Here is a 27,015-nt window from a genome sequence, read left to right on the forward strand (position 1 = left end):
AGTGTCGGATTCCCTGTTTGGGAATCCGCTAGCTTAGCGTAGCTACTAGCTCTTAGCCGTTTTAGCATGGCGGCTTCTCCTGTCTCTCCCGTACTTTTCTGCTCTGGGTGTGAAATGTTTAGTTATTCCTCGGCCTCTTTTAGCAGTAACGGTACTTGTAATAAGTGCAGCTTATTCGTAGCTTTGGAGGCCAGGCTGGGCGAATTGGAGGCTCGGCTCCGCACCGTGGAAAATTCTACAGCTAGCCAGGCCCCTGTAGTCGGTGCGGACCAAGGTAGCTTAGCCGCCGTTAGTTCCCCCCTGGCAGACCCCGTGCAGTCGGGAAGGCAGGCTGACTGGGTGACTGTGAGGAGGAAGCGTAGCCCTAAACAGAAGCCCCGTGTACACCGTCAACCCGTTCACATCTCTAACCGTTTTTCCCCACTCGACGATACACTCGCCGAGGATCAAACTCTGGTTATTGGCGACTCTGTTTTGAGAAATGTGAAGTTAGCGACACCAGCAACCATTGTCAATTGTCTTCCGGGGGCCAGAGCAGGCGACATCGAAGGACATTTGAAATTGCTGGCTAAGGCTAAGCGTAAATTTGGTAAGATTGTAATTCACGTCGGCAGTAATGACACTCGGTTACGCCAATCGGAGGTCACTAAAATTAACATTGAATCGGTGTGTAACTTTGCAAAAACAATGTCGGACTCTGTTGTTTTCTCTGGGCCCCTCCCCAATCAGACCGGGAGTGACATGTTAGCCGCATGTTCTCCTTGAATTGCTGGCTGTCTGAGTGGTGTCCAAAAAATGAGGTGGGCTTCATTGATAATTGGCAAAGCTTCTGGGGAAAACCTGGTCTTGTTAGGAGAGACGGCATCCATCCCACTTTAGAGGGAGCAGGCTCTCATTTCTAGAAATCTGGCCAATTTTTTGGGATCCTCCAAACTGTGACTGTCTAGCGTTGGGACCAGGAGGCAGAGCTGTGGTCTTATACACCTCTCTGCAGCTTCTCTCCCCCTGCCATCCCCCTATTACCCCATCCCCGTAGAGACGGTGCCTGCTCCCAGACCACCAATAACTAGCAAAAATCTATTTAAGCATAAAATTCAAAAAGAAAAAATAATATAGCACCTTCAATTGCACCACAGACTAAAACAGTTAAATGTGGTCTATTAAACATTAGGTCTCTTTCTTCTAAGTCCCTGTTGGTAAATGATATAATAATTGATCAACGTATTGATTTATTCTGCCTAACAGAAACTTGGTTACAGCAGGATGAATATGTTAGTTTAAATGAGTCAACACCCCCGAGTCACACTAACTGTCAGAATGCTCGTAGCACGGGCCGGGGCGGAGGATTAGCAGCAATCTTCCATTCCAGCTTATTAATTAATCAAAAACCTAGACAGAGCTTTAATTCATTTGAAAGCTTGTCTCTTAGTCTTGTCCATCCAAATTGGAAGTCCCAAAAACCAGTTTTATTTGTTATTATCTATCGTCCACCTGGTCGTTACTGTGAGTTTCTCTGTGAATTTTCAGACCTTTTGTCTGACTGAGTGCTTAGCTCAGATAAGATAATTATAGTGGGCGATTTTAACATCCACACAGATGCTGAGAATGACAGCCTTAACACTGCATTTAATCTATTATTAGACTCTATCGGCTTTGCTCAAAAAGTAAATGAGTCACCCACCACTTTAATCATATTTTAGATCTTGTTCTGACTTATGGTATGGAAATAGAAGACTTAACAGTATTCCCTGAAAACTCCCTTTTGTCTGATCATTTTTTAATAACATTTACATTTACCCTGATGGACTACCCTGCAGTGGGGAATAAGTTTCATTACACTAGAAGTCTTTCAGAAAGCGCTGTAACTAGGTTTAAGGATATGATTCCTTCTTTATGTTCTCTAATGTCATATACCAACACAGAGCAGAGTAGCTACCTAAACTCTGTAAGGGAGTTAGAGTATCTTGTCAATAGTTTTACATCCTCATTGAAGACAACTTTGGATGCTGTAGCTCCTCTGAAAAAGAGAGCTTTAAATCAGAAGTGTCTGACTCCGTGGTATAACTCACAAACTCGTAGCTTAAAGCTGATAACCCGTAAGTTGGAGAGGAAATGGCGTCTCACTAAATAGAAGATCTTCACTTAGCCTGGAAAAAGAGTTTGTTGCTCTATAAGAAGCCCTTCGTGAAGCTAGGACATCTTTCTACTCATCACTAATTGAAGAAAATAAGAACAACCCCAGGTTTCTTTTCAGCACTGTAGCCAGGCTGACAAAGAGTCAGAGCTCTATTGAGCTGAGTATTCCATTAACTTTAACTAGTAATGACTTCATGACTTTCTTTGCTAACAAAATTTTGACTATTAGAGAAAAAATTACTCATAACCATCCCAAAGATGTATCGTTATCTTTGGCTGCTTTCAGTGATGCCGGTATTTGGTTAGACTCTTTCTCTCCGATTGTTCTGTCTGAGTTATTTTCATTCGTTACTTCATCCAAACCATCAACATGCTTATTAGACCCCATTCCTGCCAGGCTGCTCAAGGAAGTCCTACCATTATTTAATGCTTCAATCTTAAATATGATCAATCTATCTTTGTTAGTTGGTTATGTACCACAGGCCTTTAAGGTGGCAGTAATTAAACCATTACTTAAAAAGCCATCACTTGACCCAGCTATCTTAGCTAATTATAGGCCAATCTCCAACCTTCCTTTTCTCTCAAAGATTCTTGAGAGGGTAGTTGTAAAACAGCTAACTGATCACCTGCAGAGGAATGGTCTATTTGAAGAGTTTCAGTCAGGTTTTAGAATTTATCATAGTACAGAAACAGCATTAGTGAAGGTTACAAATGATCTTCTTATGGCTTCGGACAGTGGACTTATCTCTATGCTTGTTCTGTTGGACCTCAGTGCTGCTTTTGATACTGTTGACCATAAAATTTTATTACAGAGATTAGAGCATGTCATAGGTATTAAAGGCATTGCGCTGCGGTGGTTTGAATCATATTTGTCTAATAGATTACAGTTTGTTCATGTAAATGGGGAATCTTCTTCACAGACTAAAGTTAATTATGGAGTTCCACAAGGTTCTGTGCTAGGACCAATTTTATTCACTTTATACATGCTTCCCTTGGGCAGTATTATTAGACGGTATTGCTTAAATTTTCATTGTTACGCAGATGATACCCAGCTTTATCTATCCATGAAGCCAGAGGATACGCACCAATTAGCTAAACTGCAGGATTGTCTTACAGACATAAAGACATGGATGACCTCTAATTTCCTGCTTTTAAACTCAGATAAAACTGAAGTTATTGTACTTGGCCCCACAAATCTTAGAAGCATGGTGTCTAACCAGATCGTTACTCTGGATGGCATTTCCCTGATCTCTAGTAATACTGTGAGAAATCTTGGAGTTATTTTTGATCAGGATATGTCATTCAAAGCGCATATTAAACAATATGTAGGACTGCCTTTTTGCATTTACGCAATATCTCTAAAATCAGAAAGGTCTTGTCTCAGAGTGATGCTGAAAAACTAATTCATGCATTTATTTCCTCTAGGCTGGACTATTGTAATTCATTATTATCAGGTTGTCCTAAAAGTTCCCTAAAAAGCCTTCAGTTGGTCAGAATGCTGCAGCTAGAGTACTGACGGGGACTAGCAGGAGAGAGCATATCTCACCCGTGTTGGCCTCCCTTCATTGGCTTCCTGTTAACGCTAGAATAGAATTTAAAATTCTTCTTCTTACTTATAAGGTTTTGAATAATCAGGTCCCATCTTATCTTAGGGACCTCGTAGTACCATATTACCCCATTAGAGCGCTTCGCTCTCAGACTGCAGGCTTACTTGTAGTTCCTAGGGTTTGTAAGAGTAGAATGGGAGGCAGAGCCTTCAGCTTTCAGGCTCCTCTCCTGTGGAACCAGCTCCCAATTCAGATCAGGGAGACAGATACCCTCTCTACTTTTAAGATTAGGCTTAAACTTTCCTTTTCGCTAAGGCTTATAGTTAGGGCTGGATCGGGTGACCCTGGACCATCCCTTGGTTATGTTGCTTTAGACGTAGACTGTGTTTCATAATTATTGTATGGCCTTGCCTTGCAATGTGGAGCGCCTTGGGGCAACTGTTTGTTGTGATTTGGCGCTATACAAGAAAAAAGTTGATTGATTGATTGATCGGCATTGGCCTCAAAAAATCCATATCGGTCGGGCTCTATTTGTAATCAGCTTGCGCACTGTAAAAACTATTAAAATATGATGGCAGACTAAGGATTAAAAGCATGAAAGTGTCAAATCACAGCCGTTTGTGTCAGATTTAACAGCTGCACATCAGGCTACGGGTCAAAGTCTGAACACGGTGTTAAAAAAGTAAATGGTTGGACTTTTAATCACAGAAATTACTCCGGTCCCACTTTCCTTACATCGGCGAGTGTCAGAGCTGAACTTTAATTTGCACCTCTGTTACTGTGCACGTCCAGACTGCTCGGGGTTTTTAATGGAAATACATTTCAATCGAATGGGACATTTTATCTGATGTGAGTGAAAAATCTGTTGTACAAAATCCATTATATACGATGTTTACTACATGGAAAACAATACAAAATCTTTGGGACTTTTTTGTCTGCTGACTGTGAATATCTAGTTTATACGATGATGGTTTAGGTGAGTTTTACTGTACATGGGACTGAACAATAAATTTACCTCTCAAAACTTTGACACGGATGTCGGCTTCCATCCCACACAACAGACTTTATTTTCACAAATGTTTCTTCTCTTCAGATCTGAAGGGAATCTGTACTTTTGAAGCCCTTGTTGTGTCTATTTGTGCCTCCAAATGCACAACAACCCGTCATTTTCAACAAATAAATAAATAAAATAGCTGGATTTCCATGCAGATTAACAGCGAACGCTATTTTGAACCCAAGATGGCACCACGAGTCAAGTGACTGATTTTCTTCGACTGGTCATGTCGCCACTATCTTAATTAACGCACACTAATGGGCTCATCACAAAACAGGAACACAGTAAAGAGACTAAAACAGAAAGAAGCAGGTGGGGGAGTCGACGCAGGATGCAAAGCAGGTTTAATGAAGTCTGAAGCAGCCTCGTCTCTGCTCAGTATGACACAGAGGTCATGTGTGGCCATCAATCGGACTGGGCCATCAGCACCAAAAAACGAGCTGAGAGGGCAGCACTGGAAAGAATTGTAATCAGCACCGGCCTTTGAACTGCAGCCACAGAACTCAAAAGTAAAAGGGTGCAGACAACGTCCACAAAGGCTGACGTCCAGCTTCTGCCACAGCACAAACTAACTTCTAAAAGTGACAATGATTACATTTTGAAAGATAACAGACTGCTGACAGATGTCGTTTTCTCCTTTTCATTCCTGTTATCTCCTCATCAGTCACTTACTCCACATATCCGCTGCTCCTGATCTGTGTTAGCTAACAAAAGCTTTGTGTAGCCTGTGCATCACTTTTATAGACGCTCAGTAGGGAGCTGAAAGTTGTTTAACACAAACATGGCAAAAGAGCATAAAATATAGTTTGCGTAGTTAAAATGCTCAAAGCTTCCAGAAAGTCTCCTCCAAACCTGTGAGGTCTGAAGGTGCACGACCTTCACATGAGGATCGGTGTGACCGGCTGGAACGTGTGGTCACACGTCAAATTTTATAATCAGAAATGTTTGATTGAAAACTGCAGAGTTCCTGTAGGCGTTGATCATAATCAATCATTTGGTCCCGTGCGCTGGAGCCACGCCTGGACGTGAGCAGATTAAAGATCTCCCTCAGCATCTCAGTCTGGTCTGAAGCAAGAGCAGCGAGATCACCATCCTGCATCACTGATTAGACACTGACTTAAAGTTCAGCCTGTAATGAGTGTTCTCCCTTCTGGATGTTTAGAGGTCAAGCATGAAGAAATGCGCCACTGCCTTAGTGTCATAAAACATCAACAGGAACATGACTGAGATCTGAAACTTTGCCGCAGTGTGTCGACTTTCAGCCGTGCATCACTGCAAAGCTCATCAAAGGCTTTGTTCCAACAAAGAACCATCTTTATGGAAAGATATAGTTTATGTGTAAACTTTTCTTTATGATGTCACAAAAGAAAGTTAGAATTCAGACTGCCCTAAATTGTTAAGTGACAGTGATGACCTAGGCTCAAAGACACTTCAGCAAAGAACATGACACACTAAAAACCAGGCTTTGTCACTATAAAAGGAACCGGAGCATTTAGCATGTGTGATGACATACAATCACCCAAATGCCTTTGAAGACATCATAAGGTTTGATGTCCTTTGCAACAATGTAAATGTGAATTTGATTTATAATACAGTTACTTGACTGGGTCACTTGAGTATGTTTCTTTATTTTATCTGCTTGTTATCAGTGTTGGGTACCTTACTTTAAAAGAAGTAAGTAGTTATAGTTACAAGTTACAGCATGTTACTTTTTAAAGAAATGTTCAAATATGTCAATGAATTTGCACCCCCCCCCCCCCCCCCAATTAACTTTAAATTCAACTGTATGTTAAATTATTTATACTGTTAGTAATAAAACTGAATATTAAATACGAGGTCTGTTAGAAAAGTATCGGACCTTTTTATTTTTTGCAAAAACCATATGGATTTGAATCACGTGTGATTGCATCAGCCAAGCTTGAACCTTCGTGCGCATGCGTGAGTTTTTTCCATGCCTGTCGGTTGCGTCATTCACCTGTGAGCAGGCTTTGTGTGAGCAGTGGTCCACCCCTCTCGTCTGATTTTTATTGCGAATAAATGTCTGAACGATTTGGAGCTTTGCTGCATCAAATTTTTTCCAGAAACTGTGAGAGACCTCCAGGTGGACACCATTCGGAAAATTCAGATGGCTTTCAGAGACGATTTTATGGGGATTACACAGATTAAGGAGTGCTCCAGCCGGTTTAAAGACTGCCCACAGTGTCTGAGAGTGCAGCGCACTCTGAGCGCCAATCGACAGGCTGACACCCCGCTGAAACAACCAGATCATTTCCAACCTGAAGGCTTTGTTGATCCGGGACGTCTTCTGACTTCCACAAAAATGGCAGAAGACGTTGACATCAAGACTTTTTCGACACATTCCACTGTTACAGGAGTTTTTTTCATGGAAAGAGAAGCGGAGGGATGCGCCACCGTGCCGCTCATGGCGCGGGGACAAAAGCACCTCCGTGTTGGTCTCACAGGACGGCTTTCAGATGGCTTTTAGACGGCTTTCGGTGGCTTTTCAGTCGTGTGACTATCCGAGAAATTGTGCATGAGCTGGACATGCCAGAACATGTCCTGGGAGGCTTCATCACGGAGTTGCTTTGCGCCATGTGGCTCCACCACGACGCACGGAATTCCTCCGCTCCTCTTTCCATGACAAAAACTCCTGTAACAGTGAAATGTGCCGTTCATTTCCACACTGGATGCTGTGTTGATCCGGGACGTCGTCTGACTTCCACAGGAATTGCAGCAGACGTGGACATCTGCACTTTTTCCGCACATTGAGACAGATCTGCGGAGGAAATTCCGCGCGTCGCGGTGGAGCCGCATGGTGCAAAGCAACGCCGTGATGAAGCCTCACAGGACATGTCCTGGCATGTCCAGCTCATGCACAATTTCTTGATTGTCACATGACTGAAAAGCCACCGAAAGCCGTCTGAAAGCCATCTAAAAGCTGTCCTGTGAGACCAACACGGAGGTGCTTTTGTCCCGCACCATGAGCGGCACGGTGGCGCATCCCTCCGTTTCTCTTTCCATGAAAAAAACTCCTGTAACAGTGGAATGTGCTGAAAAAGTCTTGATGTCCACGTCTTCTGCCATTTTTGTGGAAGTCAGACGACGTCCCGGATCAACAAAGCCTTCACGTTGGAAATGATCTGGTTGTTTCAGCGGGGTGGTGTCAGCCTGTCGATCGGCGCTCGGAGTGCGCCGCGCTCTCAGACGCTGTAGGCGGTCCTTTAAACCGGCTGGAGCACTCCTTAATCTGTGTAATCCCCATAAAATCATCCCTGAAAGCCATCTGAATTTTCCGAATGGTGTCCACCTGGAGGTCTCTCACAGTTTCTGGAACAATTTGATGCAGCAAAGCTCCAAATCGTTCAGACATTTATTCGCAATAAAAATCCGACGAGAGGGGTGACCACTGCTCACACAAAGCCTGCTCACATGTGAATGACGCAACCGACAGGCATGAAAAAAACTAATGCATGCTCACGAAGGTTCAAGCTTGGCTGATGCAATCACACATGATTCAAATCCATATGGTTTTTGCAAAAAATAAAAATGTCGGATACTTTTCTAACAGACCTCGTATGTGCAGTGAATTAATGGACAACGTAACAGAATAAATTACTAAAACATTGTACACTAATCTACACTATTTTAATGTTGCTGTGGGACAAACGTACATTTGCTAATGTTCAAATATCAAATCAAATCAATTTTATTTATATAGTGCCAAATCACAACAAACAGTTGCCCCCAAGGCGCTTTATATTGTAAGGCAAAGCCATACAATAATTACAGAAAAACCCCAACGGTCAAAACGACCCCCTGTGAGCAAGCACTTGGCAACAGTGGGAAGGGAAAAACTCCCTTTTAACAGAAAGAAACCTCCAGCAGAACCAGGCTCAGGGAGGGGCAGTCTTCTGCTGGGACTGGTTGGGGCTGAGGGAGAGAACCAGGAAAAAGACATGCTGTGGAGGGGAGCAGAGATCAATCACTAATGATTAAATGCAGAGTGGTGCATACAGAGCAAAAAGAGAAAGAAACACTCAGTGCATCATGGGAACCCCCCAGCAGTCTAAGTCTATAGCAGCATAACTAAGGGATGGTTCAGGGTAACCTGATCCAGCCCTAACTATAAGCTTTAGCAAAAAGGAAAGTTTTAAGCCTAATCTTAAAAGCAGAGAGGGTGTCTGTCTCCCTGATCTGAATTGGGAGCTGGTTCCACAGGAAAGGAGCCTGAAAGCTGAAGGCTCTGCCTCCCATTCTACTCTTAAAAACCCTAGGAACTACAAGTAAGCCTGCAGTCTGAGAGCGAAGATAAGATTGGACCTGATTATTCAAAACCTTATAAGTAAGAAGAAGAATTTTAAATTCTATTCTAGAATTAACAGAAAGCCAATGAAGAGAGGCCAATATGGGTGAAATATGCTCTCTCCTTCTAGTCCCCGTTAGTACTCCAGCTGCAGCATTTTGAATTAACTGAAGGCTTTTCAGGGAACTTTTAGGACAACCTGATAATAGTGAATTACAATAGTCCAGCCTAGAGGAAATAAATGCATGAATTAGTTTTTCAGCATCACTCTGAGACAAGACCTTTCTAATTTTAGAGATATTGCGCAAATTGCAAAAAGCAGTCCCTACATATTTGCTTAATATGCGCATTGAAGGACATATCCTGATCAAAATGACTCAAGATTTCTCACAGTATTACTAGAGGTCAGGGTAATGCCATCCAGCGTAAGGATCTGGTTAGACACCATGTTTCTAAGATTTGTGGGGCCAAGTACAATAACTTCAGTTTTATCTGAGTTTAAAAGCAGGAAATTAGAGGTCATCCATGTCTTTATTTCTGTAGACAATCCTGCAGTTTAGCTAATTGGTGTGTGTCCTCTGGCTTCATGGATAGATAAAGCTGGGTTATCATCTGCGTAACAATGAAAATTTAAGCAATGCTGTCTAATAATACTGCCTAAGGGAAGCATGTATAAAGTGATAAATTTGGTCCTAGCACAGAACCTTGTGGAACTCCATAATTCACCTTAGTCTGTGAAGAAGATTCCCCATTTACATGAACAAATTGTAATCTATTAGATAAATATGATTCAAACCACCGCAGCGCAGTGCCTTTAATACCTATGGCATGCTCTAATCTCTGTAATAAAATTTATGGTCAACAGTATCAAAAGCAGCACTGCGGTCTAACAGGACAAGCACGAGATGAGTCCACTGTCTGAGGCCATAAGAAGATCATTTGTAACCTTCACTAATGCTGTTTCTGTACTATGATGAATTCTAAACTGACTGCAAACTCTTCAAATAGACCATTCCTCTGCAGATGATCGGTTAGCTGTTTTACAACTACCCCTTTCAAGAATTTTTGAGAGAAAAGGAAGGTAATTAGCTAAGATAGCTGGGTCAAGTGATGGCTTTTAAGTAATGTACAATGAATATATCAATGAAGTTGGATTCCACCCCCCCCTCCCAACTTAAAATTCAAATGCCTGTTAGATTATTGATAATTAAAACTGAATATTAAATGTTTTAAGGAATTAAATGGACACAACAGAAAAAAATAACAGAATACACTGTCCCCATCAACACTATTTTAATGTTGTTGTGGGACAATGTGAGACAAGATGCCCATCAAATTTAATATATTATTCTAGATATTCAATATTTAACGATTCCCCCTGAGCTTCCCAGAATGCAACAGCGACGCCAGCAGAGTTCCACCATGTAAAAAAATGGCTAGCTAGCGGCCTCAACTTTACCTAAATTCCGGGTCTTTTAGTAAACCTGAGGACTAGTAGCCGGTGATCACCTTCATATTTTTTTTGTTTTTCTTGTTGCTTAAAGCTGACAAATTATACTGTAGTTGTTGTCTTTCTGATGCCTGATTCGGTTTTTTTTCTCTTTGTCTGAGATGCGGGCTCCATGCAGAGATGGGTGTGGTATCTGTTCCTGAAACCCTCCTGTCCTGTGCACGGCAACATTTCCTGTATATTCGTTTTGTAAATTGTGTCTGTAACATGGCCCAAGCAGAGGGTCACCCCTTTGAGTCTGGTCTGCTTGAGGTTTCTTCATCAGAGGGAGTTTTTCCTTACCACTGTAGCCTGTTTCTTGCTCTGGGGGTTGGTAATGTTCGACCTTGTTGTGATTTGGCGCTTATATAAATGAAATAAATTGAAATGAAAAAAAACTGAAATGTGGATGCCGCGATTCAGGGAGTTCACACGCGTTTATGATGATGACACGTTCTCTCCAGTTTGATGAGGGTTATCTAGAGGAGGTGTAGCACCTGTGGTGAACTTCTGCTGTGGACTTTGAGAAGGCGTATGATCAGGTACCCGGGAGATACTGTGGGAGTGCTGTGGGTGTATGGAGTGAGGGGGTCCCTTCTCAGGTGCATCCAGTCTCTGTACTCGCAAAGCGAGAGTTGTGTTTGGTGTGCTCAGTAGTAAGTCGGACTTGTTCCGGTGGGGGTTGCCTCCACCAGGCTGCGCCTTGTCCCCAATCCTGTTTGTGATATTCATGGACAGGATATCGAGGTGTAGTTGGGGGAGGAGGAGGGTTCTAGTTTGGTGGGCTCAGGGTCTCATCACTGCTTTTTGCAGATGATGTGGTCCTGTTGGCTTCAACAGCCTGTGACCTCCCAACACTCATTGGATCGGTTTGCAGCCGAGTGTTAAGCGGCTGGAGGATGAGGATCAGCACCTCTAATCTGAGGCCATGGTTCTCAGCAGGAAAACCAATGAATTGCCTACACGGGTAGGGAATGTAGTCTTGCCCCAAGTGGAGTTCAAGGACCTCGGGGTCTTGTTCACGAGTGAAGGGACAATGGAGCATGAGATTGGCCGGAGAATCGGACCAGCAGGGGCGGTGTTGCATTCACTCTACCGTACTGTTGTGGCGAAAAGGGAGCTGAGCCAAAATGCGGAAGCTCTCGATCTACTGGTCAGTTTTCATTCCTACTCTCACCTATGGTCATGAGGGTTGGATCATGACCGAAAGAACGAGATCACAGGTACAATCGGCTGAAATGGGCTTCCTCAGGAGGGTGGCTGGTGTCTCCTTTAGAGATAGGGTGAGAAGCTCAGTCATCCGTGGGGAGCTCGGAGTAGAGCCGCTGCTCCTTCATGTTGAAAGGAGCCAGCTGAGGTGGTTCGGTCATCTGGTAAGGATGCCTCCTGGTCACCTCCCTATAGGGAGGTGTTCCAGGCACGTTCATCTGGGAGGAGACCCCAGGGAAGACCCAGGACTAGGTGGAGACATTATATCTCCACACTGGCCTGGGAATGCCTCAGCATCCGACATTGACATTTATTACATCTCAACAGGCCACAACCTATCAAATTAATCTAAAATTAAGTTATTCCTGTTCACATTGTTTCTGTGTAGGCTCTCAGTTGTCCAGGTGGTTTCCACAGTAGAGAAGCTTGAATCTTCGACTGGACTGGGTTGCTTGACATGAGAGAGACGTGAGAGACGTCAAGCAACCCAGTCCAGTCGAAGATTCAAGCTTCTCTACTTCCTGTTCACATGTTCATTCTTGCCTTTTGTCTCAGTGAGAGGAACATAATGTCGTTTATTCCAGTTTTAAAACGTAAATTCTGTGTATTTGTCCCGCCCACCACTGCCTGTGATTGGCTTCCCATGACATTTTACTCTTCCTTAGCCAATCAGCATCAATTACGCGGTTGTTCATCCCATCTCTCCCCCTCGCCAAAGAAAAAGGAGAGAGGAAAAAAAACCTTTGCATCTGAAAGCGGCTTCAATGAGTTTAGTTATAGTAACTCGCCAAATTTTATTATCCGTAACAATAACGGCGTTGTAACGATAGAAACAGTAATTAGTTAGATTTCCCGTTACTGAAAACTAAACGGCGTTATTCGCCCAGTGAATAGCTTGTGGAATAGTGCCCTCTAGTGACAATACTGAACAATGTTACAGGTGTCAATCACAATAAAATAAAAATATGATACGGCTAAAGATTTAACGCATTTTCAGGGAGTAAATCATATTACATGATACCTGATTTGGATTTCTTATTTATGCCATATCAGCCACAGTAAATTTAAAACCAAAGACACAAACAGAAGCATCAGATTATAAAAGTGCGTTTATGTCTCCAAGCACTTAGTGGACACATAAATGAACTTCGCTCACTCCCCACATAACGACATCACTGAGAAATTTAACAGATCACTAATCTAACAAAGTGTTAAACTCGGTCAGTGACTCCAAAACCTTTCTTTACTGTCATGTTTTACCTTCACTCATTTCTCTGGTTTCCTGCAGACTTCCTTGTTCAAGCCACGCCCCTTTCCTTTTCCTGTCGTTATGAGAATCACGTGGACAAAAACACGTGTGTTTTAACAAACTGGAATCTGGATTGCTGTGTAATTTTACTCAAGGGTTGCTTTTGACTTAAATTACTGGGATTAAAATCCTTTTCTTCATAACTTAAATTAAAATGTAGAAATATTTCCATTTTTCTCAATATTATAAAGTTTACTTTAAGAAAAGATCAGTTTGTAGCAGAAGTATTTTACAAACACAACTCATTCCTTTTCTGCAGCAGAGGGTCTGGGTTGCAGTGGCACTCAATCAAGCAGCTTGTGCTACAATTCCCTATCCTTGGACAAGTCCTCCAAATCTTCCTGGGGAATCCCGCACAGTTCCCAAGCCAGCTGGCAAACATAATCCTCCAATGTCTTCCCCAGAGTCTTTTCCCAGATCGATGTGCCTGGAAGACCTCCCAAAGGAGAGGACCGGGGCATCCTCGCCAAATGCCAAAATCAACCCTGCTGGATCATTTTTGATGTGAAGAAGCAGCAGCTCGACTCCAAGTCCCTCCTGGATAAGTTGACCTTCTCATCCTGTCCATGAGTGTAAATCCAGATACCCAATGGAGAAACCTAATTTTGGCCATTTGTATCCATGACCTTGTTCTTTTGGTCACTACCCAAAGTTCATGGTGATAGGTGAGGACAAGCGGGTAAACTGACTGGTAAATCCAGTGCCTCATCTTCTAGTTCAGCTCTTTCTTCACCACAACAGAATGGCACATCATCCACAGGACCTCAGATGCAGCCACAAGATCCAAAGAAATTTGGTGCCGAGAAGGTCAAATATACCCAAAAAGTTCAATTTTTTTTTACCTTGACCCTGAGGTTCAAGGTCAAATTTAGTGTGCTTAAGGGAGTCAGGTGCATGATTTTGTATCAGCCTTCAATACAAATATGATGTAACTCTGAGGTCACCAACCTGGACACTCTCTGGTCCCTGACTGCACCTTGAAGACCCGTCCATGAACATCATGAATGACGAGAGACAGCCCGGCTGGGGGGAGTCCAGCACCTACCGGGAACACGTCTGATGTGACTCTTTTCCGTATTTGCTAATGTGTAGGAACCACCAAGGAGAAACTAAACATTTCAGTATTTCTTTATTTGCTCAACTTTTTCTGATTTTGTGAAACTTTATTTCCGGAACACACTTTAACTAAAACAGTGACACAGAAGTCTGACAGTGTTGAAGCTTCATGGGCCAGATCACGTGATCACACTGAGCCTCCCACAGTGACACTGGCCGTCTCGTGGGCGGCGCACTGACCTTTGACCTTTTCTATTTGGCGGATCAGCCGGCTCCTCTCCTGGACCACGCGCTCGTGCTGCCGTCGGTGGAAGTTTCTGGACCTCCGGACCCTGTCCAGGATCCGGGCTGCTCCGCGGGACACCTCCCGGTACTCCTCCAGCTCCCTGCGCGCGCGCCACAGCGCGTTCTCCACGCGCTGGCACTCTACGTACGCGCACGGCACGGCGCCCACGCGCTGCGCGTCCACCAGCCCTCTGTGCGTCATCTCGCTCCACTCGGTCTGGAAACAGTCCAGGGTTCGCGTCATTCCCATCTGCACGAGGAAAGCACGCAAAAACTGGTCTGTGCGCGAGGAGGCGCGAGGAGCGACGCTGGACTCGGTCCGGTTCCGGATTCTATATACCGTCGCCTCTAAGTCCTCCTCCTCCTCCGCCAAAGTCACATCTTCGTGGTGAGAAACGTCCTCAAACTGAAAGTCTTCGTCACTGTCGGCAACAGCTTCAGGGAGACACGTTTCGGGTCCGGAGCTCATCTTTAACGCCGACACAGGAAGCGTCAGGTTGCTATGGATACCGGCGTCCGAGATCACCTTCAACGCGAGATTCCGCGAGAATAACTATTTACGTGCGTCCGTCACTTTCTAACTAAACATGCCAATTGTTTCTCACTATAAACCACAGTTTAAAAAGAATTCATCAAATAGGAGATATATAAAAGACAAAATTGAAACACAAATTAACAACCATCACAGACTGAAAGCAGTCAAGAACATAAACAATCTTAAGTCTAGTTTCAAAATAGTAAATTAATGTTGGAACAGCATTCCAGAACAAATTAAACTCTCAGTGATACCTTATATATTTATAACTATTACACACACACACATACATATATATATATATGTGTGTGTGTGTGTGTGTGTGTGTGTGTGTGTGTGTGCTCTGTGTAAGCCTGATCCTACAAAATTTTAGAAGCAGAGTGAGACCTGGTTAGTACTTGGATGGGAGACCAGGAGCTGTTTTTCCAAATAAAACAGGAGTTGTGTCAGGAAGAGCATCTGGTGCCAAATCCCAATGTAGGTCAGCTGTGGTGACCCTTAGTAAAATCGGAGCAGCTGAAAAACAACATATCATATTTTGAGGAAGCATGTGAGGGTGGTGCAGGATATATACCATTACAGTGTGACAGCCGGGCCGGTTGTTGGGCCATGACAACAGTAGGAATGACATGATGTGTATATATTACTGGATAGCTCATTGGCCCACACACACTCCATACAATCCACTGAAGCAAACTGGCAGCCATCTTGCCACTTCCTAATTTATGCAGAACGTCAACATTTCAAGTAATAACTGAGTCATTCTCTCATTTACTTATTTTGTTCTTCGGATAATGTAAGACTGATCTCTCCTGCCATGATCAGCTGTTTGATTTATTTTCTTTCTTTATTTTATTACTTTGATACTTTCTTCCCTTCTATTCTCACTTACTCATATCTCACCGGGACAAATACTCAATACTAAAAATTATCATTCTTTAATCAAAGTTTATACAAGTTTTGTGGAATCATCAGCAAACTTTTTCATATATATATATGTGTGTGTGTGTGTGTATTGGTACTATATCATGAACAAAAGTGGATGGATAACAAAAGTCATGAATAATACAGAAATAGTGGATTTTTTTTTAAATAGTTGCACTAAAAGAGTAAAACACCACTTAAGTAGCGACAGGAGAGTTAGTATTCCCTGCAATGACAACATTTATTCTAACCAGATTGTTTAATAAAATCTTGGAAAGTGAGAGGATGCCTGATGAGTGGAGACGAAGTGTGCTGGTTCCTATTTTCAAGAACAAGGGTGATGTGCAGAGCTGCTGTAACTACAGAGGCATAAAGTTGATCAGCCACAGCATGAAGTTATGGGAAAGAGTAGTAGAAGCTAGGCTTAGAAAACAGTTGAAGATCTGTGAGCAGCAATATGGTTTCATGCCGAGAAAGAGCACTACAGATGCAATGTTTGCTCTGAGAATACTGTTGGAGAATTACAGAGAAGGCCAGAAAGAGTTACATTGTGTGTTTGTGGACTTAGAAAAAGCTTATGATAGTGTGCCAAGAGAAGAGTTGTGGTATTGTATGAGGAAGTCTGGAGTGGCAGAGAAGTATGTTAGGGTAGTGCAGGACATGTACAAGAATAGTGTGACAGTGGTGAGATGCACAGTAGGAAAGACAGATTCATTCAAGGTGGAGGTGGGATTACACCAAGGATCTGCTCTGAGTCCTTTCTTGTTCACAATGGTGATGGACAGGTTGACAAATGAGATCAGACAGGAGTCCCTGTGGACTATGATGTTTACAGATGACATTGTGATCTGTAGTGAGAGTAGAGAGCAAGTTGAGTCTAATCTGGAGAGGTGGAGATATGCTCTGGAGAGAAGGGGAATGAAAGTTAGTAGGAGCAAGACTGAGTACATGTGTGTGAATGGGAGGGAGCCCAGTGGAATAGTGCAGTTACAAGGAGCAGAAGTGGTGAAAGTAGATGAGTTTAAATATTTGGGGTCAACTGTTCAAAGTAATGGAGAGTGTAGTAAAGAGGTGAAGAAGAGAGTGCAGGCAGGGTGGAGTGGGTGGAGAAAGGTGGCAGGAGTGATTTGTGACCGAAGAATATCAGCAAGAATGAAGGGGAAAGTTTACAAGACAGTAGTGAGACCAGCTATGTTGTACAGCTTAGAGATGGTAGCACTAACAAAAAGACAGGAGGCAGAGCTGGAGGTGGCAGAGCTGAAGATGATGAGATTCTTTTTGGGAGTGGCGAGAATGGACAAGATTAGGAATGAACATATGAGAGGGACAGCTCAGGTGGGACGGTTTGGAGACAAAGTCAGAGAGGCGAGATTGAGATGGTTTGGACATGTGCAGAGGGAGGGACCCAGGGGTATATAGGGAGAAGGATGCTGAGGATGGAGCCACCAGCAGGAGGAGAAGGGGAGACCAAAGAGGAGGTTCAGGATGTGCTGAGGGAGGACATGCAGGTGGTTGGTGTGACAGAGGAAGATACAGAGGACAGGGTGAGATGGAAATGATTGATCTGCTGTGGCGACCCCTAACGGGAACAGCCAAAAGACGAAGAAGGTGGACTTACATCAGTGATCGACTATGAGTCCTTTCTGAGATGTAAAACGCATCTTGTTACTCCATGTATACTACACGATGCAGGGCGCGCGATTAAGATGAAACTCGGCGCAATCCAAAAAAATTCTCGCACGAGTGAAAAAATCGGCTTAAAAAGGCCAAAACCTCGCACAGTATGAGCTCAGCTTTAGTGATCATGATGAAAATTGAACACTCCGGTACACTAGATGGCAGCATTCAGCGAGCACGGAGAAGGAGTCGCTGTCCGACAGGAATCATGGCGGACTATAAGGAGGCACCTTTGGCTACTCGGCCAAAAACGTTGGATCCAAATGAATATTTTAATCTTTCTCCCGAGTATCGACGCGCCGAGGAGGCGAGAACAGCGATGCGAGCCAATCTTAAGAGACAGTATCAGATGCAGTTGAATAATCCGTACAGAAACCATGGCATCGTAAGTAGCTTCAGGGTAACTCGTTAGCTTCATCTTGTCCGACCTCAAAAAGAGACGACAGAAGGACGCAAAAGAGACATTCATTACCAAAGCGTCTTTGAATCCATTTGGCTCATTTATTTTCATCTTGTGTAACGTTTTACTTCAAACGTTATTGAGAAAATTAACAAATATACAGAACAAAAAGCTAGACTTGGAAACTGGAAAATAAGACAGGTATAATTGTAAACGAGTGCTAATAAAAAAAGATGCATTTCAAAGTTACTGTTTCACCTAAATTAGTCTAAAATGGAATTTGTTTTAATTGCTGTTTTATTATTAAGTTCTTTAATTGTGGTGGTGTTCTGTAAAAGATCTTGACATAAGTGTTCAAAGTTCAGTGTGCAGCAGCGGAAGCTGGATGAAGTAAATGACGTCACTGTCTTCATAACATAATGTCCCGCACGTGAACACATCATGTCAGAAATTTTCAGGGTAATTTTTTGTTTATTTATTGTACCTTTTGGTTTGAAGAGTGACGTCATGTCACCTTTGTTTGTCCAGTCACTATAATGTGACTTTTTTTTTTTTTGACTTGTCATGTTTCATGTTTTGTTTTGTTTCTTATGTTTTACCAGTTTGAGGTGTTTGTTGACTGTGGGTGTGTTGTTTGCAGGATGATCCAGCAGTGACCCGCTGGGTGTATGGGCGGGCGAACCCTCTTCCACACGCCCAGAGTCACTGGAAAGACGTCCCTGCTGGGGATGGTGTTTGGGGTGGCCCCGCTCTTCATTTGTTACTACCTGTTTAAGACGAGCCGGGTAACAAACACACATTTCACAATGATCAGTTTATAACTATTATATTCTGTCTCTAAATAAAAAAAAAAAAAAAAAATCAATTTTATTTATATAGCGCCAATCACAACAAACAGTTGCCCCAAGGCGCTTTATATTGTAAGGCAAAGCCATACAATAATTACAGAAAACCCCAACGGTAAAAACGACCCCCTGTGAGCAAGCACTTGGCGACAGTGGGAAGGAAAACTCCCTTTTAACAGGAAGAAACCTCCAGCATAACTAGGCTCAGGGAGGGGCAGTCTTCTGCTGGGACTGGTTGGGGCTGAGGGGAGAGATCAGGAAAAAGAACATGCTATGGAAGAGAGCAGAGATCAGTCACTAATAATTAAATGCAGAGTGGTGCATACAGAGCAAAAAGAGAAAGAAACACTCAGTGCATCATGGGAACCCCCCAGCAGTCTAAGTCTATAGTAGCATAACTTAGGGATGGTTCAGGTCACCTGATCCAGCCCTAACTATAAGCTTTAGCAAAAGGAAAGTTTAAGCCTAATCTTAAAGTAGAGAGGGTGTCTGTCTCCCTGATCTGAATTGGGAGCTGGTTCCACAGGAGAGGAGCCTGAAAGCTGAAGGCTCTGCCTCCATTCTACTCTTAAAAACCCTAGGAACTACAAGTAAGCCTGTAGTCTGAGAGCGAAGCGCTCTATTGGGGTGATATGGTACTATGAGGTCCCTAAGATAAGATGGGACCTGATTATTCAAAACCTTATAAGTAAGAAGAAGAATTTTAAATTCTATACTAGAATTAACAGGAAGCCAATGAAGAGAGGCCAATATGGGTGAAATATGCTCTCTCCTTCTAGTCCCCATCAGTACTCTAGCTGCAGCATTTTGAATTAACTGAAGGCTTTTCAGGGACCTTTTAGGACAACCTGATAATAATGAATTACAATAGTCCCAGCCTAGAGGAATAAATGCATGAATTAGTTTTTCAGCATCACTCTGAGACAAGACCTTCTAATTTTAGAGATATTGCGCAAAGCAAAAAAAGCTGTCCTACATATTTGCTTAATATGCGCATTGAAGGACATATCCTGATCAAAAATGACTTCAAGATTTCTCACAGTATTACTAGAGGTCAGGGTAATGCCATCCAGAGTAAGGATCTGGTTAGACACCATGTTTCTAAGATTTGTGGGGTCAAGTACAATAACTTCAGTTTTATCTGAATTTAAAAGCAGGAAATTAGAGGTCATCCATGTCTTTATGTCTGTAAGACAATCCTGCAGTTTAACTAATTGGTGTGTGTCCTCTGGCTTCATGGATAGATAAAGCTGGGTATCATCTGTGTAACAATGAAAATTTAAGCAATACTGTCTAATAATACTGCCTAAGGGAAGCATGTATAAAGTGAATAAAATTGGTCCTAGCACAGAACCTTGTGGAACTCCATAATTAACCTTAGTCTGTGAAGAAGACTCCCCATTTACATGAACAAATTGTAATCTATTAGATAAATATGATTCAAACCACCACAGCGCAGTGCCTTTAATACCTATGGCATGCTCTGATCTCTGTAATAAAATTTTATGGTCAACAGTATCAAATCAGCACTGAGGTCTAACAGAACAAGCACAGAGATGAGTCCACTGTCTGAGGCCATAAGAAGATCATTTGTAACCTTCACTAATGCTGTTTCTGTACTATGATGAATTCTAAAACCTGACTGAAACTCTTCAAATAGACCATTCCTCTGCAGATGATCAGTTAGCTGTTTTACAACTACCCTTTCAAGAATTTTTGAGAGAAAAGGAAGGTTGGAGATTGGCCTATAATTAGCTAAGATAGCTGGGTCAAGTGATGGCTTTTTAAGTAATGGTTTAATTACTGCCACCTTAAAAGCCTGTGGTACATAGCCAACTAATAAAGATAGATTGATCATATTTAAGATTGAAGCATTAAATAATGGTAGGGCTTCTTGAGCAGCCTGGTAGGATGGGGTCTAATAGACATGCTGATGGTTTGAGGAAGTAACTATGAAAATAACTCAGACACAATCGGAGAGAAAGAGTCTAACCAAATACCGGCATCACTGAAAGCGCCAAAGATAACGATATGTCTTTGGGATGGTTATGAGTAATTTTTTCCTCTATAGTTAATAATTTTATTAGCAAAGAAAGTCATGAAGTCATTACTAGTTAAAGTTAAAGGAATACTCAGCTCAATAGAGCTCTGACTCTTTGTCAGCCTGGCTGACTAATTATCCAACTAAATATTAGCCAACTAATAATCAGATTTAAAAAAAAAAAGACCTGATCTTGTGACTCAACAGTCACATCATCTCAAACACAAAATGTAGCCTGCTCCTGTGTGTGACCTTTGGGACATGTTGAAGTGTTCAGAGGTTGAATAGAAAAGTCCTCATTAGAGTGCATAACTACACTCAGTGCAGAGTCAGCACTAAACTGTGGTGCCCTGGGCAGATAAGCTTAATGCTGCGTGTCCTTTCAGAGTTGTAACATTTAAGTCATAAAAAGAGTATTCTTTGGCACCACTATAATGTTATTTATTAGCCTTGAAATGGGGGATTCATAATATGACATTGACAATATAATAAAGTTCGTACGTGTAGAAAAAATTAAATAGTTCACCTGAAGGGGAAAATTTCAAAAGAACAGACATGCCCTTCTTAATGCAGACAGCACAAGAAGGAAAATAAACTTTCTTTTGGAATTTCCCCCCAGATAAATATGTTCTCTTGTTAAAATGAGCTGTGATTTTGCAACATCTTACTATAATAAACAGACATTAAAATGCTTAATGTCGTTAGAAATTGTTAGTTTTGTGAAATTTGAAATTTAACATTAACAAGTGACTCATCTCTGCACAAGTGTTTTACAATGTGTGGTGCAGTGATTTTACTTTTGACCCCAAATTCCATCCTCTTCTGGGCGTCACTGCACCACATCACGTTTGGGGACAGTTTGATGACTGAAGAACTTGTGCAGTCAAGATTTTTATAAAGTCTGCCCTGTTGACCTTGACCTTTGAACCCCAAACTCAGTGTGCTTATTTGGTGTTTCCCAAAACACAAGATGATGCCCTCAAAATGTCCACAAACAAAAGATATTCAGTTTACTGATATCTTACTATTATATTACTGATTCAGATCCCTGTGTCTGTTGATCCACTCAGTTAGCATATAGACAACAGAAGTGTGGAGGATGCTATTTCATTTTGCCTTGAACTCAGTGTACAAACACCTGGACAAGGAAAAATCCCAGGCTAGAATGCTTTTTATTGACTATAGCTCTGCTTTTTATTCTCTTGTCCCTGCAAGGCTCATCCAGAAACTGAGATTTTTGGGTTTGAGTGATGCCGTTTGCAAATGGATTTTTAGTTTTTTAACTGGAAGACCAACAAAGAGTCAAGATCAATGGCTGTGTCTCTCATGAACCTATTGTAAATATTGGCTTGCCACAAGGTTGTATTTAAGCCCATTGTTGTACACTTTGTACACTTATGACTGTGTTGCATCCTTTCCTAATAATTTGATAATTAAGTATGCAGATGACACGACTATTATTGGATTGATCTCTTCTCATGACAACTTTGTATAGATCTGAAGTGCAAAAGGTGGTTTCCTGGAGTGATGAAACAATTTGAAGTTTTAAATACTGCAAAAACTTGAGTTGGTTGTTGACTCAGTAAAAATAGATCTTATGCTCCCATCATATTAAATGGCGCTGAGGTGAAAGTTGAAAACTGTAAATTTCTGGGAGTGTTTTTATTTGATGACTTGAGCTGGAATTATAACACCAACGGAATTGTTAGTCTCGACAACGGCTTTTTTTTTTTTCTGCGTAAGCTGAAAGAATTCACTCTGAACAAGAATATTACATTTTTATCACAGCTGCACTGAAAGTCGTCTTACAAACGCTATAACTGCATGGTTTGGAATACCACTGCTAAAGAAAGGAACGCTTTGAATAGAGTGGTTAGTTCAGCCAGTAGGACTATTGGTGTGGAACTATCTGTCCTGGAGGACATTTACAAAAAAAGGCTTCAGTCCTGGCTTTGACTATACTAAAGATCTCTTGCATCCCGCCAGGGATCTGTTGAGCTTCTACCCTCGGGTCGGCATTATCGGTCTATTAAATGTGGGACATCACGTTATACAAAAAGTTTCTTCCCACAAGCCGTGGCAATGATCAACACTGTTTGATTAGTTTAAATGTATCTTAAATTATTTTGTGGCTTTGTCGTTTTTATGGTGTTTTTATGTTCTTTTATGTCTTTTTGTTTGTGTATGTCTTGCTAGTGCACTTTTGAGCTCCTTGCACCCTTTTTCCAATGTGGTTTTAATACTGCAAATGGCAAATAAACTTGAATTTGAAGAAACGAGAAAATATTCACATTTAAGAATCTCAAGTTAGAGAACCTGTATGTTTAAAAAAAACAAAAAACTGATTTATCAGCTATTAAAATTGTTTACTGTTAGTTTAAAATGTTTATTATTTCTGAATTATGTGTGTTTATTCGCTGGTGACATGGTTCTGTTTTCTTTCATCCTGTAAAATTTGCTCTTTTCTTTGTTTTCCAGGACAAACAAGAAGAGGAGATTAAGGCGGGAAAAGAGAGAACGCAGGTTTGAGTTGCCGTTCTGAGGTTCCGCCAGACTGTTGGGTTGTTCCCCGCGTCGTAATGTCAGTGTAATTATTAATTATTATTGTTGACCCAATAAATGTATATTAAACACAGTTCATGTGTGTGAACAGAAAGTTTGTCAAACAACTTGTTTATTGTGGCATAAACTAGATTTTTACTGTTTTCAGAATCGACACAAAAGACCTGTCTGCCTGGAACATGTTTTCATAAGGTGTCATGAAATCAGCACTTTACATGTTTCTTCTCAGAAGTGGTGGCGAGTGTGTTTGGTCGTTGTGTTCACGCCTCAGTACGCTTCCAGTTTGGGTCAAAGTGGCTTCGTATTGGTTCCCAGCACCGGAAGTAGTTCCTGTCGAGCTTCTGGCATGTGTCCAGGCCCCACTTAGTCACCGCCATGCTGAAGGACGACTCGAACATGAACGCCTGAAAGAACAAAAACCACGTCTCACACACATATGTGACTGACCGGGCAGCTGAGTCTTAAAGGTCTGCTCCTTTATCACCATGGTTCCCTCTGCAACCCTCTCGGGTTTGAGCAGGGCGGCGCTGTTCTTCTCGAAGCAGTCAGCGTCGGGGCCGTGTGGGGTCATCATGCTGTGGAGGCTGCCCCCTCCGGGCTGGAAGCCCTCCTCTTTGGCCTCGTAGTGGCCTTTGATCAGACCCATGAACTCACTCATGCAGTTACCTAGAGGGAGCAGTAGGGGGAGCTGTAACAGTGCTGCAGGTGCATGCAGAGGACTGTTTCCGCCACTAGGTGTCCTCATCGAGGTGTCCCTCCGGCACTCTTGGGTGCAGCAAAACTGAATAAGTTCAATATAAACGGATGTAATGGACATTTAACTCTCACACTGGGAATAAGTGATCAGATTTAAAGAGGATAAGCTTTCATGATGTTTCTGCAAAACCTGGATAATAAGTTTTGCTTTAAACAGGAACCAAAACCATTAAACCTGTGGTTGGAGCTGACTAAGATTACAGACTTGAATTTGATGTTGGTGTTTGGGACTTCTAATATAGGTATTGAATGTGAGCAGAGTTAAAATATGTTACTCCAACGGAGCTGAAATGTCTAAGAAATATTGGCTGATCCTGCAGCTCGTGTAGTCTGTGGGCCAGCAGTGGTTTGGTACCACATGAGGGGACCTAAATGCTTAAGTCTTCTTCCTCGGGTTGGGGTATATCTGCATACGATTTGGCAGAAGTTTTATGCCAGATGCTCTTCCTCACGCAATCCAGATGACCTGGAGAAATGTGAGAATGGGGGTTTGAAATGGGAACCTTCTGCACTGAAACCCAGCACACAAACCACTTGGCCACCAGCGTTACGACAGTCCAGCCTCAGTGTTCCGTGGCAAAAACAATGCATGGTGGCAAAACTAAACGAGAGCACCGCGCTCATACAACGCAAACCTCCCACTAACACTAGTTTACAATTCCACAAATTTTGACCTCCGAAACAATTTTCAAGGTCAGAATCCTGTCAGAAGTGGTTTTTCATAAGCTAAATTAGATGTGTTTAGTTCATGCACTTGAGTAAAAAAAAAAAATAAAAATTGTGTTGTCAGGTTTTTTATTTTTCTCAACATTTTTGGTTTCAGAATTCTTTTTCAGATATTTTTTCACAGAATGTTGGTTATCTCTGCTGTGCACAATTTGTCATTGCTTTTGGCACTCAGTTTTGATAACTGGAAGAAAAACAGGCATAAAATTCCATCCAATTTTGGTGGTGTAGGTAAATCCAGAACAGAAAAATGAGAGTAACTGAGGCACTTTTGATTGAAATATAATGCAAAATGTACATCAAATGGGATTTTCAGTATTAAATTCAAATGTCCACAAAATTCCCAATCTGATGAAACTTTGTCAGGTGATAGTGCCAGTCTGCACCCCAATTTCAAATAGAGTGATTGAAGCAGGTTTGATTAAGATATAATTGGGTTTTCAATGTTAAATTTAAATGGCCACAAAATCTGTAATTTGAATCAGATCCAATGTCGCAGACTGAACAGTCCCCCCTAAAAATCGGTCTGCCCTGTCTTCATTGCGCATGTCATTTCGGAGCTCAGCAGAGTTGTTTCTGAGTGTCACCAGCTGTTGACAGATTATCACCTCGTTTGTGCTTCAAACTGCACTGCGTCAATCATCGATCAACAAAATCATCGATCTTAGTGACAGATATCCGAAGCTTTTGTGGAACAATCATTTCCACATAAATTCAGCATTCTTTCATAATAAAATGATGGGGCACCGATCAGAGCACAGTGCCTAGGTTATTTCAGAACGTTATTTAGAATGACTTAAGAGTTTTTCAGTGCCCGATTTACAGTTGTGGAGGCCCAGGGGCAAAGTGAGGTGTGGAGGCCCCTACAGTACGCGCGACCTAACATAACACATTAGTAACAGAACTCGAAAATGAAATTTTGCTTAAAAACATTTTATTATATACAAACACACATCACTTACAAAACCTAAATCAAAACTCTTCTAGCTTTACGTTTAGAAAAATCAGCCACAATGTGTTCAAAGTCTATCTCAAGACATCATATTCTATGTTCATGATGGTTATGTGGTTTAATTTCTCTTGTCCAAGGGATGTTCGCAGCCTGTTCTTAATTAATTTCACTTTACTGAAAGAACGTTCACCACTGCAATTACTGATCATTAGAACCAGATATATTCTCAGTAATACGTCCACATTTGGGAAAGTGCAGTGAACATCTTTTTCCCATAATTTATAAAAGAGGAGCTCTTTCGACACTGCTCTCTAAGGCAGCATTGTCAATGAATAATTTGATAAATTCTGCAAACTGGATAAGTTCCATGGATAGGCAGGTCTCCAAATCACCAGGATATACCTGCAATAGCTTCTTTGTAGCCTCCTCAATTTCAGTTGAGTCTGCCGGTTGAGATTATACTTGAATAAGACCAGAAGCTATTACGGTGAAACTGTTACATTTGGTGTAACTTGTAAGATGTAATATTGCGAATTGGTAATGTCATCGACACAGTCGACGACACCGATTCGACGGTTTGTCATAGTAATAATTTTTGTGGGGGCCCCCTATTTGTGGAGGCCCGTGGGCAACTGCCCACCATGCCCCTATGGTTAATCGGGCCCTGGAGGTTTTACTTTGTCATCTGATAGTTAATAATCACATTATTCCCTTTGATCGCATTGGGTGTAGAGAGTCAGTCTTAGATGTGCTGTTGTGGTCCCAAATGACGCATGTGCTGCAAAGGCAGCGCAGACCGATTCTCAGGGTGACTGTTCGGTCGATAAAGGATACCATCCTACATAACGCTCTCAAATATGAAAGAATTAAAAAGTTATGGATTTTTGAAAATTTGTTCAATGTTAAAGGAGAAGGATTTTTCCAATATTTTTCCTGACTTTGACCTTGAAAATTGAAACAGTTCTTGCCTATCAGGATATGAATCCTCTAAAAATTTCATAATGACATGAAAAATTGTGGGTTCCAGGCTGTTCACAAAAAAACGGGCAAAAACATAACAGAGGTAAAAATGGTGACAAAGGTCAGTTTCACTGTACAAGGTTCAAAAATGAAAGTTCCTCCAAAACCTGTGCAAATTATTAATTGAGCTAACAGGATTTTAAAAAGTACTAGTTGTCACCATCTCAGTTATGTTTCTGTGTAGGCTCT

General features: G+C 42.0%; 2 protein-coding genes across 2 annotated transcripts in view; one reads left to right on the top strand and one right to left on the bottom strand.

The window, feature by feature from the left end:
• The first annotated feature begins 17,674 nt into the window (after nt 1-17,674).
• ndufb4 (NADH:ubiquinone oxidoreductase subunit B4) lies at nt 17,675-23,462 on the top strand. Its single transcript, XM_034194635.1, is given in 4 exon segments — nt 17,675-17,909; nt 18,565-18,609; nt 18,611-18,709; nt 23,289-23,462. Coding segments are annotated over 4 exon segments (372 nt in total). The 5' UTR covers nt 17,675-17,732; the 3' UTR covers nt 23,340-23,462.
• Nucleotides 23,463-23,531: 69 nt separating this feature from the next.
• hgd (homogentisate 1,2-dioxygenase) overlaps nt 23,532-27,015 on the bottom strand; it is a 35,518-nt gene continuing 32,034 nt past the window's right edge. Inside the window, exons 13-14 of the mRNA XM_034194529.1 lie at nt 23,857-24,038; nt 23,532-23,776 (exon numbers count right to left, since the gene is read on the bottom strand). Of these exons, the coding sequence (XP_034050420.1) occupies nt 23,633-23,776; nt 23,857-24,038 (326 nt within the window). The 3' untranslated portion in view covers nt 23,532-23,632. The remainder of the gene's footprint in view (nt 23,777-23,856; nt 24,039-27,015) is intronic.

The sequence above is a fragment of the Thalassophryne amazonica genome, chromosome 1, assembly GCF_902500255.1.
Source record: "Thalassophryne amazonica chromosome 1, fThaAma1.1, whole genome shotgun sequence".
Classification (NCBI taxonomy): Eukaryota; Metazoa; Chordata; class Actinopteri; order Batrachoidiformes; family Batrachoididae; genus Thalassophryne; species Thalassophryne amazonica.